The following is a 12,933-nucleotide window of genomic DNA, read 5'->3' as shown; positions in this document are numbered from 1 at the left end:
GGTTCTGTGCAAAGCTGGGGCAGACCCTAGAAATGCTAGTCATCACAGCGAAGTGATCCACAGCGGAGTCTGAGATCCCACCTAGCTCAGCTCATGGCATCCTTCCACCCCACCCCATGCGATTGTGTGCATTGGAATGGCCCCGTGAGGGGGAGGGAAAGGAAGAGGATGGCAGCGTGCCCACCCCTCAGCCCGGCAGATGATGCTCCAACCATGCAGGTGGGCTCTGGGCCGGGCAGCGTGCTCCCCACAGGTGACCCGTGTGCTCAGTTTTACAGAGCCCTGAACATCCGCATTGTGCTGGTGGCGGTGGAGGTGTGGACCGACGTGGACAAGTGCTCCATAAGCCAGGACCCCTTCACCAGCCTGCACGAGTTCCTGGACTGGAGAAAGATGAGGCTGCTGCCCCGGCGCGCCCACGACAACGCCCAGCTCGTCAGGTAGGGCTCTCGGAGCACCGTCTGCTCTCGCCCTCACCCGGGCACACCCACGGTTGCAGATGGCTCTGCAGAGTGCCCAGGGCCCAGGGAGACAGCCCTGCTGGCCTGGAGTGGTGGGCGTGCTGGACCAGGCTCCTTCCAGTCACCCCCGGAACTCCCCCTCCATCGCCGTCCTCATCTCTGCACGTGTCTGTGGTCTCCCTCTTGACTTGGAGTTCCTGTGGCCATGTGCTGCCAGGTCTAATACACAGCCACCCTACAGGACCCCCAGCTTCCCTGGGGGTCTCCTCGCCTGCACTCCTCACAGGGGGACCCCCCAGCTTTCCTGGGGTCTTCTCGGCTGCAGTCCTCACGGGGGCAGCTGAGCGGGAGTCTCCTCGGCTGCAGTCCTCACGGGGGCAGCTGAGTGGGGTCTCCTCGGCTGCAGTCCTCATGGAGGCAGCTGAGTGGGGGTCTCCTCGGCTGCAGTCCTCACGGGGGCAGCTGAGCGGGGGGGGGGGTCTTTGTCCCACAGAGCCAGTCTCGGGTCTGAACCGCCAACATTCTCCTTCGTAGCTAGCACTGAGCCATTGTACTGCAGGGCTCCTGTGGGTTCCCTGGGGACCCATAATCTGCATGCCCGGCCAGTAGCAGAGGGTTGGAGGTTTAAATCTAGTTTCTTGCCAGAGCACCTAGCAAGAAAGGCCTGGAGCTTATCATCTGAGAAGTCATGGAGCATGCTGTGGAACAGAGCGGTGACCTGCCCCAGCCCAGGCAGCTCCGTGTCGGGATCGACTCCAAGGACAGCCAGTTGATCCTGAGGAAGATTGTCCTCCGTGGGCTGTTTTCCACCAAAGCTCTTGGTCTTTCTCATCATTGGCGTCCAGCCTTTCTGCGAGAGCAGAGGACAGTCCCTCTGGGCGGATGTTCTCGGTTCCTGGAGGCATGTCATTGTCATCCCTCTTCCTGCTTTGCCGGCTTGCCTCCGGTTCTCTAGGTCTGCGAAGACAGCCGTGTCCTTCCTGCCAGTCGACGCGTACTGAGCACTTCCGAGGGGGCGGTGGTGATCTAGACCGCCAAGCCCCCTGCTTGGGGGGGGGGTCCACAATGGGGGGGCTGAAAGTTAAACAGGAAGCTCCAGAGTGAAGAGTGCTGTGAGAATGAGAGGGAAACCCACTTCCGAGTAAAATCCCGAAAGCACGTCACAGAGCAACTATTGTCCCAATGTGACATTGCAGCATCACACAGCAACAGCGTATGACAATGACAACATGTCACCGTTTTAGGCATAGTTAATAGGCATAGTTTTATAACATAATGAAATGTCAGAGATAATTAACAATAAGGCGTAGCAACAGCTTAATGTAACAGTGTCACACAACATAACATAAAGCATAGCAAAACATAATTACATGCAATCCAAAACTCACTGCCACCCAGGCGGTTCAACTCATCAGGACCCTACAGGACAGCAGAACTGCCCCTGTGGGTTTCTGAGACTAAGCTCTGTGGGAGTAGAAAGCCTCCTCTTTCTCCCACAGAGCAGTTGGTGGTTTCAAACTGCCGATCTTGTGATGGGAAGCCTAACGGCTAAGCAACTACACCACCAGGGCGCCATATAAGCACAACAAAGCAACACCGAGTCACAACATGGCATAACAACGCAACACGGCAGCATCACAGAGCATCGTAGTAAGTTAACAGTAGAAAGGGGCTGCAGGACACCTTGTGGGAAATTCCCGCACAGTTACACGGAGAAAGCAGTGTCGGGTTTTAAACGAGCGTGAGGTGAACTCTCTCAGGATCGACAGACCCCTTTATTACAAGTCCCTAAACGGCGTGTGCCACTGCTCCTGCCTCATGCAGCTTAGGCCGCCGACGGGATAACTTTGGGGACAGAGACCTTTTGCCTTGGCCCATCACGTCCAGCTTTGGAGAAAGTGAAGGAAAGTTGCAGGCGGTCCCGGCCACTCTCACGTCCCCAGTGTCTGTGTACCCAGGCCTGTGGCATCCTCTCGTCATGGACTTGGCCATTTCCCCAGGGATGCCGTCTTGTATTTCTGGGCTGTTTTGGTTGCCTGGTATTTTTGCATCAATTGGTTCCTGAAACGCTAACACCGTGCTGCAGATACCTGGAGTCTGTTTTCACTTGTTCCCCCAGTTCCTCCCAGAGAGGAGAAAACCGGAACCTGTTCATCTTGAATCTCAGGAAATCAATCAGCCTCTTAGATAACCGTGTTTTATGTGTTTGTGTGTATTCATATGTACATGCACATACATGTGCATGTGTGTGTGTATATGTATCTGCAGCGGCGTCTATTAGGGTCTATGTGAGACCAAGAATGCCAACCAATCACAGCCAAGTTGATTCTGATGCACGGCGACCTCATGTGTCACAGGGCAGAATTGTGCTGTGTGGAATTTTTCACGAGCCCCATCACCAGGCCTCTCATGTGAGGCACCTCTGTCTACACCACCAGGGTGCCGTATAGACACACCCACCGACATTGTAGTTGTCAATCCACCTGTCAACAGCCTGCACTGTCCGGAAGCTCTTGAGACAAAAGAGCCCATCCTGCCTCTCACAGCTATTTAAAAATTATTTGAGGGCCATAAATACGTTTTTACAAACAAATGAATCACTATTATCTGAAATAAAATCCTTTACGGGATACACACATAGACATTGCACCCACCCCCTCCCACCCCTATCCTGCACGAGGCAGCAGTACGGTGCACGTTCACAGAGAGGCTTCATATGCTTTTACCACGATCTGGCTCACCAGCCACTGCCAAAATGTCAAGCTCCTCCCGCTATGCGTATTCTTTGTACATCCATGACCAAGAGGGCATGGGCAAGTCATGTGTTCCCTCCCAAGCAGGTTCAGCAGACACATGCAAGGTTGAAGTTCTAACTTACAGAATTGAATTCAGCCATGTGTTTCGGGAACAGATTTCCAGTCGCGTTCACCTCGCTGATCAAGTGGAGACGGCAAGTGTGAGGGTGCGCCTGCCCAAACCCAGAGGTCATCCAAACTGGAGCTTTCCCTCTGGGTGCACGCCTATTCCACACGAGCCCCCGGTGTCAATGTCATGCATGCTTTAGGAGCAAAACACAGTTTGGGGTTCTTTGGTCTTATCGCAATGATTTACACCAGGCGGTCATTGCCGCTCCAGGGAAAGATCTAGAGCATGCCCCAGGGTGTTCCTGTGGTCACTCCGAGACCCCTCTGTGGCTGTTGTCTGCCTCCAGGTCCGCCTGCACTGCGGGAAGGCACAGGGCACTCCCCAGCCCATCAGGAAATCAGAAGGAGGCGGTTGTCCTTGCAGACAGAGTGACTGGCCGTTCTCTGGGATTTGAGACCAGAAGTCCACAGCGGGGAGGTGGGAGTGGGGGGACTGGGCTGTAACTGGAGAGTTCATTTGAAAGGAGATTTTTGCTTTTTTAAAAAGGGGTTACCTGTGAAGCCGCCGACTTCCTAGTTTGGCATAGCCTCTCATACTTCTTGTCAGAAGACAGGCACTTCCAGCAGGATCTCACGTGGCAGAACCTCTTCCCCCATGTTAGATTCACAAGTCTCTTCCTCTCCTTTCCCTTCCCAGTGGGGTGCATTTCCAAGGGACCACCATTGGCATGGCGCCCATCATGAGCATGTGCACCGCTGAGCAGTCTGGAGGTGTTGTCATGGTAAGTCCTGGGAATTACCCAGAACCCCTTTCTTTTCCTGATGACTGCCAGGCCAAATACTCCTCCTGGCAGACTTTGGGAAGAGAAGTCACTTTCTTCCACGCTCTTTAGATTCCATTCTCAGGGGCCCTGGGAGAAAGACTTGATCATCGCCTCCCCTAAAGATGCCGCTCGGCTTTCGGCCACTCAGAGATGGCATGGTCAGGATGGCTTCTTAATGGTTCCACTCCACACCCGGGAGCCCCAAGGTGGGAGGTTTGTAACTACACACCTCCCCACAAAGCTTGACACCCCTCCTGGCGGGTGTATACAATGCTGGTCTGTTTAATGCTGTCCTTGGGACGCCGAGAGCCCCATTGGCTGTGTATAAGGGTGGTTTCGTCTGTGCGCCCAGTCCGTGTTTGTGGAAGGAAAAAAAAAACATGTGGGAAGACTCTTGGAGACTTGCTTCTTGGGGGCAAAGAGGGAACGAGGCCTTTCGAGTAGGCTGCCCAACACAAGACTCTGGCTCCCCACCAGCCCATCACTAGAGGAAAGGGTGCCCCACCCCACTCTCCTGGTTCCAAACACTTGGTGTCCCCTGTGTGTCGGTCCCCAGAGAGAACCCCTGCAGGCCACTCATGTAGAGCGAATGAAGAGTCAACAAGTGGATCCGGCCCTTCTGGGGAACCTTCAGTGCCATCCACTCTTCAAAGAGAATGTTAGTGTCAGGGCTGTTGTACCAACAGGCAGGAGACGTCCTGCTGAGTGTCGCTCTCACCTCACCTATGACCCCGGTAAAGGCCAGAGAGGCTCGGCAGGCCTGCTCACTGCCATGGGCCGTGGGGAGGAGCCCTGCAGGTGTAGTGGTTACCTGCATGGGCCACAGAAACCACCCGCCACTCCGAGGTCGAGAGGCTTAGGGCTTTCTAGTCCCATCAACAGTCAGGCTGGGCAGCCCACTGGGGGGTCCCTGTGAGTCAGCAGTGCCTTGGTGGCGGTGAGTTTGGTTTTCTGATGGGCCCAGTGGTGGCCAACAATGTCACCAAGAGTTGGACTGAGAAGCTCAAGTGACTGTCTGGAGGGCGGCCCGTCCCCGGGTTTCTGCGGGCTCCTTCCCGAGCGGGCTCCTTCCCGAGCGGGCTCCTTCCCGAGCGGGCTCCTTCCCGAGCGGGCTCCTTCCCGAGCGGGCTCCTTCCCGAGCGGGCTCCTTCCCGAGCGGGCTCCTTCCCGAGCGGGCTCCTTCCCGAGCGGGCTCCTTCCCGAGCCGGCTCCTTCCCGAGCCGGCTCCTTCCCGAGCCGGCTCCTTCCTGGTTTCCTTTGAACCTGCTGTCGGGCCTCTGCCAGGGCACCTGCTGGAGAGTGGTTCCCACTTGGTGATGTTTCAAGAGGGAAGAATTTGTGTGTCGTGTCTCCATGGTCCATTGCTACTGACACTGCCACTTAAAATTGGACTCACACACTCTCGCGCTCTGTGTGTCTCTGTGTGTTTGTGTGTATGTGTGTATATGTATGCATATGTGTGCATGTCTGTGTATATGTGTTTGTTCTCCAAGAGCTAAAATGGGAATCTCCCCAAGCGTGGCAGGTTCCTCCACCCAATCAATCCAATCACCTCAAGTCCCTTCCTTCTGTGTCCGTTTGTCCATCCTTCTTTTTCCACACCATCATTTTTCTGAGCTGCTTTCATGAAAGGCGTACATAGAAGCCTGTGTTTTAAAGACCCGAAGGCAAATGATAGTGGCAGATGTAGCCGCCCTTGGGGACTGCAGCGAGTGAGTCAGGGTCAACATCAACACCAGGAAAGCAATCTGCACTTCTGGCCCCATGAATGTCCCTTGGCATCACCCCTGGCTGATCCCAAAAGCAAGTGCATGTGGTCAGAGTGGGAGGGCCTCAGCACCCTAGACCATGAGGGGTCAGAGACCCAAGCAGGCCGACAGGTGATCAGATCCAGCACTTGTAGACAGCGCCTCTCCATTGACTCTGAAAGTCCAGTGAACAGCAGCAAAGAAACCCAGTGCCTGGAGGAACATTCCAACTCCGGAGTAACACTGTGGGGTGCAGGCAGGCTGCTCCATAGGGGGATTGAAGCTGCAAGTGTTCGTGGGCCCAGACGCCTCATCTTTCACCCTCAGAGGACAGACGGGTGTGTTCAGGCTGCTGACCTTTCAGCTAGCAGCCCAGTGCTTTATCCACTGCACCACCAGCGCACCGCCAGTCGAGTGCATCAGTCGGCCTTCTCTGCGACAACCCACCGGTCAGAAAGGCAAACATAACAAAGGGAAGAAGATTCTCAGTGAAATGGAAAATGGAGTTTCTGCGAACTGTTTTCTCTTGCTTTCAAGAGAGAGTGAACCATTTGTTCCGGCCACTGAAAGCCAGACCTTTCTGTCCACCTGGGCCGCCGTGGGCTTGATTCGGGAGGTGCCGCAAACACAGGGCCCTTTTATTTTTCGTGTTTTCCCTCTTAGAGTTGTGCACTGTGCATCAGGCTCTGAAGAGCCGTTCTGTCCGTAGGCACGGGGGTGTCGGAGGATGTAAGATGACTGGGTGACTAAGAACGAGCCTGAGATTTTTCAGGGGCACAAGGTAATTGGAGGAGAGTTGTCATTTTCAGGGTGAATTCTTCCACTCTTGTGCCCAAGAAGGCTCTGTCCCACCTTTCACTCTAAGGGCCTCGTCTCTTCGCCGGAGGGCGTTGTTCTTGAAAACTGATTTCCTGAAACATCCTTGCAAAGCTTCCTACAAAAGGAAACCGTAAGACCAAAACAAAGTCATTTATTAGATATTTCATCTATTCTGAGAATAACTCGACTCCCCACCGTGGTATCCTTGTCTCAGGCAGCCGCAGCAGGAACTAAAAACCACCAACCAACTGATAGGGTGGCACATAACCCAACACACCTCGTCCCAAGAGACCCCATGAAGGCTGTGTGTCTCTGGAAGAATGTTTCCTGCGAACCACAGCACCGCTGTCCCCCTTGAAAACCTCTGGGAAAGTCGCGTGTCTCTTGCCTGGGTACTACAAAACCAACAAGCCAAACAATACCAATCCAGCCAAAAATGCCAAACTCAATACCATCGAGTCAATTCCCACTCATCAAAATAGCAACAACAACAACAAAAACTAGCGCAACTTCCACTGAGTCCATTCTGACAGAGACCCAGAGTAGAACTGCCCTTTGGGTTTCCAAGGCTAGGCGTTTGTACGGGAGCAGGAAACCTCGTCTTTCTCCCCTGAAGCAGCTGATGGGTTCGAACTGCTGACCTGTGGTTAGTAGCCCAGGGGTCAGCCCAATGTACCACCAGGGCTCCATTCTGACTCCGAACGGCCTTACCATAGGTTTCATAAGAGCAGACAGTCTCATTGTTCTCCACAAAGTGATGGTGGGTGTTCCGGTCTGGGTAGATTAGAGAAACACATCCAGGGAGATACTCATATGTGTATAAGAAAGAGATTTATATACAAGAGCAATCAAATATTGAGGAAACAGCCCAGCCCAGTCCAGATCAAGTCCTTAAGTCTGGTATTAGCCCATATGTCCGATATCAATCTATAAATTACTCTTCTGACTCACAAAACACATGCAATGATGCCGAATGCAGGAGGATCACAGGCAGTGGGTGGAAAGTCTTGTGGATCCAGTGGCGGTGGAAGCATCTCAGCACTGGTGTGGGTCTCCACATGGTTCCTTCAGCTCCAAGGCTCTTTTCCACAGGAATGTGGAGAAGGGAGTGAGTGTGTCTTTTCCACAGGAATGTCTCGCAGGGAGTGAGTGTGTATCCTGCCTCTAGCAAGCTGTTTATCCCCTTAGCACCTCCAAACAAGGTCATCAAGCTATGACCTGATTGAACAGACTAAACTCTACCCTTTCCATCTTAAGTCTCAAACTGACAACGGATGATGTAACTACCACCGTGGGTTTGAACCATGAACCTGTGGCTTGCACCCCAGCGCTGACCCTGCAGCACCCCCAGGGCTCCTTGGGGAGTGCAGGGTAGGCATCAACGAGGTTCTGCTGTGCTTGGCTGGTGTCCAGGCCTTTTCAGAAGCCCCATTCCAGGGGACGTTTCTGCCATTGATGTTCAGTCCTTAATGAATGTCAGTCCGTTCAAGTTGAAGGACTAGCTGTAGCTCTTTTCTAGTATCTATTTGAACCCAGTCATCCAAGCACCCCACTCACTGTGAGGGGAGGCATGCAGCACTTGCTGAATGGCGCACCCAATGCTAAAACCAAGCAGATGTGTGAACCCTTGAGAAGCCAGAGAGTCAGACATTTCCAGCTGTTTCCCAGGTCTCCACAAGAGTAAAAGGAGCTGCTGGAGGGAGGCATCCCGGAATTACCAGTCTCACCCAGTGAGTCTGCAGCCCCGCAGCGTGGTTAGCTGTTATGTGAATGGGGCAGATTTTCCAATTACCCTCCTCTTTGAAGTTGAGCTGCCAATGGGCATGTCGAGTGAGACCTGTGCAGGCCTTATCCCGCCTACCAGCTTCTTTCCACATCATTCTCCACCAAGAGCTGAAGGGCCCTTGGCTCGCCCATGGGAGAATGAGCTTTCTCCCCCTTCCTCTGAAGAAGGGATGGTGCTTCCTCCACTGGCCGGTGGCCAATGAGGGCTGGTGGGAGGCAGGATGGTGGTGACTGCCGTGGCTTCTCCATTGAGGGACCTTCCACAGGGAGAGGCAGACATTCCTCAGAAGACAGGGCCTCGGATGATTCAGGAAACCCATCCAGTTTGCTTTCCAAGTTTACTCTGACCTCTGGGGCTCTGCGTTCTTCCCCTGCCGGGCATTGGGTGAAGTCCCACACTCATGGAAGGGACCAATGGGGGGTGACCAGAGGAGGGGGCTGATGGGAACCTCACATCTGTGCTCTTGTGTTTTCTCTGAGGACCATTCGGACAGCCCCGTGGGCGCGGCCGTGACCCTGGCACACGAGCTGGGACACAATTTCGGGATGAACCACGACACGCTGGAGAGGGGCTGTAACTGCAAGACAGCTGCAGAGAAGGGGGGCTGCATCATGAACCCTTCAACCGGGCAAGTGTCTGCCTCCGGCTGCTGGCCACGTCCGGTCACAGCGGGTACCGCATACTGGGAAAGAGCTGAGCCCCAAGTCCCCTTGGTTTTCAGGCCAAGCCCCCCACCCCACCCACTAGAAGGAAATTGCTGCCCATGGAATGAGAGTGAGCCATGCTACTCTGGGAGAATCGTGGGACACTGTCTGGTAGGGCCACGTGGCACAGGGGCCAGCCTCTTCCGTGAGATGTGCTGGGACGGGGGAATTCCATGTTGGTGGAGAACCTGGAAATTCCCCTACAAGCCCACCTCCGGTCCCTCAGGAATTGAAGAGTCAGCCATCTGGGGGACTCACAGACCCACTGGGCAAAGGGTTATGTGTCCCCAGGGTGGGGGTGGGGTGACAAGGGGAGGTGTTTGTGTCTATGAGGGCATGTGCAAACGGAGCTTGGACGCTGGTCCGTTTCCAGGCCCTTGCGGTTGGAAGGAAGCACTGTGTCTGTTTCCGTCGATCCTCGGTACAGGGCGCCCTGCAGCTGATGGCTCTTCAAGCCTTGGTTCAGCCGCAGTGAAAGGGATGACACTGTGTAGCATCGTCCTGCACGCAGGAGGTGGGGACCGGTGCCACTTAGAGGGGCTAGAGACGACCACGTGGTCTGCAGCCCCTCGGGTCCCATCGCAGACTGGAACTCTGGCAGTTGGGGGGATTCCACCGGCAAAGGAGCACGTGCGTTTGTCCCAGCGAGCGGGGCGGCAAGCACCACAATAGAGAGAAAAACAGATCGAACCTTTTGAAAGCTTCAAAGCTGCCTCGGCTCCCAGGAGTCCTTGGGAGCGGGAAGCACCCAGAGGCCGGCCTTGGCAGAGCGGCTGGCCGGGGAAGAATCCCTTTGTAGGAATCGGGTCCTCCTTGGAGATCAGAGAGTTGCTACCCATCTGCCCATCTCCTACCCCCCAACTCACTCACGCAAGGATTTGCCCCTGTGCTGGTGTAGAGGGGACCTACCGAAGAGCCTGTGGTTCTTACCGTTAGGGATCTCAGAGACGCAGTCACATGCTGCCTTCAGGTACCCTGGGCAGTTTGGGTGAAAATTAGAAAATGTTTCTCCTAGCAGTCTCTCGCCTCCCTCTCCTCCCTGTATTCCTTCTCCCCTTCCCCTGCCTCCCTCCTCTCCCTTCCCACTTGCCCCTTTTCAGCTTCCCAGTCTCCCCTCCCCTCAGGTTTCCCTCTCCTTTCTCCCCCCACTCATCTTCATGCCTGTGTGTTCAACTGCTGTCTCCTGGCAGTGCAGGAGGTCAGGACCCGCAGCCCCCAGGCATGTGCGAGCCGGGAGGGGGAGGGGAGGGGGGAATGCGGCAGTGGTGACATGGGGAGCTGTGGAGCTTCTTCCCCTTGCCGGACTGGGGTGGTTAGGAGCCTCTGTCTGAGGGATACCTTTTTAGCCACGTGCACGCTTGTACTGATGTGTAAAGATTGTCCACAGGTTCTCCTATAGTGATCTCACAGCCCCATCCAGAGAGAGGTGTTTTTAATTTCCGCAGATGGAAACCTCTTAAGCAAGTGGGTGGATTATTCGCAAACGCTCCTGGCAAGAGGGAGGTCAGGCCTCAGAGCCAGCCCCTCGTCACCCGGCTCGGGGCTCCTGGACGGCCCCGTCTTCGGCATTCTCAGAAGTGTGGTTCTCTAAAGCCAGAGGGACCCCAGGGGGCGCTGACCCAGTCAGGTCTTGTGTCTTTGCAAACTGTAACACCACAAATGCGAAGTGGGTGATCAGTGCTTGCCTGGAGCGGCGCTGGAGGGATCAAGACTCTGTCCGGCCTCTCTTCGGGATTCCTCCTGGAAGTCACTGAGAACCATTCGGAGAGAGTCACAGCCACGGCTGCCACGGCACCCCCAGCACCTTATTCTCGGATGGCTCCTTAGAAGTGGTCATGCGCCCAGGTGCACACCATCCTTCCGGCATCTTCATCCTTCCGGCATCTTCCGCCCACTAGAGTCAGGCATGCGTGATGAGTGTGGAGAGGATTCATTCATTGAAGTCCCTGTGTTATGTCTCAGTCTCCAAGGGGACTCTCAAAGCCAGGAGTCAACGACTGCTTCCATGACACGGGAGTCCCACCGGATCTCACAGAAACGGGCTGTCGATAGCGCATCCCTGCACCCCAGACAACAAACCCGCTGCCATCCAGTGCACGTCACTCTGCGACCCTACAGGACAGTGTAGAACAACCCCCTGTGGATTTCCGAGACTTGGAATGACTGGTGGTTCCTAATAGAGGCCGTGTATGCCTTCTCAAAGCACCCCAGAATCCTAAGTTTGACCACTAACCAGCTGCAGTCATTGACCACTTGGGCCCAAGGTCTGCAGACTTTAGGCTAGAGCGAGGTCTGGTAAGCTGAGGGACACGTGTCTGGCTGTGTTGCAGGCGTGGTGGGAGACAGTTGCTTCTGTTGCCTGTGTCATGAAACACAGCGAGTCTCTGAGTGCCGTTGAGAAGGGTGTGTTTTATGTCTTTGGGTAGTTAGCAGTTAAAACCCGTCTTGGAAATTGCTCTTTGGCAAAAGCAAACTCTAGCAATGTGTGTGGGGATTTCGACTCAATTGGGTCTAACCCATTAATGAGCTTCATTGAGCACACAGTCTTTACAAGTGGAAGGCTTAAGTATGTCTCATTTCTCCAAGTAAGAGAAGCATGAATTACTTGGATGCTTTTAGCAAGAATATTTAGCACAATCATAAATGTTATTTCCTAGAGGTTTTTATTGTAGGGGGTGGGGGGGATTCCTTTTTAAAGAGCACGGGTAGGGGACTTCAGAAATTCTGGAAAAATCTGTGACTGCAGGCTGTTGTTGCAGCTGTTTGTGTAAGTCCATCTCGGCCTCATGGGTGGGGGTTGGGGTGGGGGTCCTACATCCCCATGGAGCCTCCATGCCACTGGGCTCCCCCCACCCCACAGAGCCTCCACATCACCGGGCATGATGGCTTCCCAGGCTCCACCCCCCGCCCCCTACACACACGCACACGATGGCAAAGCAAGTGAGAGAGAGAAGGGTCTGTTGTCCGTGGGGCGACCGCCTGGCTCTCCTCAGGAGCTGACCAGGCCCACCTGTGCTGAGATCGCTGCACCATGGCTGGCACTGGTTGCATTTGACATTCTGGTGGCATCGCTTCCAGCAGCGTGGTAACCTGCATGCTGCCACAATGCCACCCCCTGAGCCCTGCCATTGTGCCACAAACCTGCACTGTGTCTCCAGGTGGCTGTCACGGAAGCTTTTAGCTCAGGACGCAATGTGGTATGAGTTCTAAGATTTCTTCCTATGAAGAAAAGCCCATAGGATCAGGGCTGCTATAGCTGGCTACAGAAAGGGGCTTAAGAGCCTCGCTAACATCAAGTCATCTCTAATGCACAGAGACCCCTTTGGGGTTTCTGAGACTCTCAATCTTTGGTGGAGTTAGACAGCCTCGTCTTTCTCTATCGGAGTAGCTGGTGAGTTTGAACCACCAATTTAGAGTCAGCAGCACACTGCTTGTCTCACAGAGCCAGCAGGGCTCCTAAAATTATGGGGCTTCACTGTCATTTGAGAAAACACACATCCCAAACCAAACTCACTGCCAGCCAGCCGATTCCCAAGGGTCCTTAAATTAAGGAACTTGGTTCTATGCTTTAAAAAAAGGGAGGGGTTCTATTGAAAGTGATATATTCATAAATTCTAGTTTCATTTTAGTGTCATCAACAGGCATCTAGAACCCCCTGCTCTGTTAAACAGAGACCCTCCATTAGCAGACTGGCTAGCGGTGAGTCAGCGGTAATGCCTGGCCACCT

At 54.3% G+C, this 12,933-nt stretch overlaps 1 protein-coding gene across 3 annotated transcripts in view; it reads left to right on the top strand.

The window, feature by feature from the left end:
• The window catches only part of ADAM12 (ADAM metallopeptidase domain 12), a 281,165-nt gene that overhangs the window by 202,160 nt on the left and 66,072 nt on the right, over positions 1-12,933 (top strand). For all 3 annotated transcript variants that reach the window (XM_075534458.1, XM_075534459.1, XM_075534460.1), the window contains 3 exons: positions 271-440; positions 4,023-4,107; positions 8,982-9,130. In XM_075534458.1, the coding sequence (XP_075390573.1) occupies positions 271-440; positions 4,023-4,107; positions 8,982-9,130 (404 nt within the window). The remainder of the gene's footprint in view (positions 1-270; positions 441-4,022; positions 4,108-8,981; positions 9,131-12,933) is intronic.

Source organism: Tenrec ecaudatus, chromosome 16 (assembly GCF_050624435.1).
Source record: "Tenrec ecaudatus isolate mTenEca1 chromosome 16, mTenEca1.hap1, whole genome shotgun sequence".
Lineage (NCBI taxonomy): Eukaryota > Metazoa > Chordata > Mammalia > Afrosoricida > Tenrecidae > Tenrec > Tenrec ecaudatus.
This window is presented reverse-complemented; position numbering and strand designations above follow the sequence as displayed.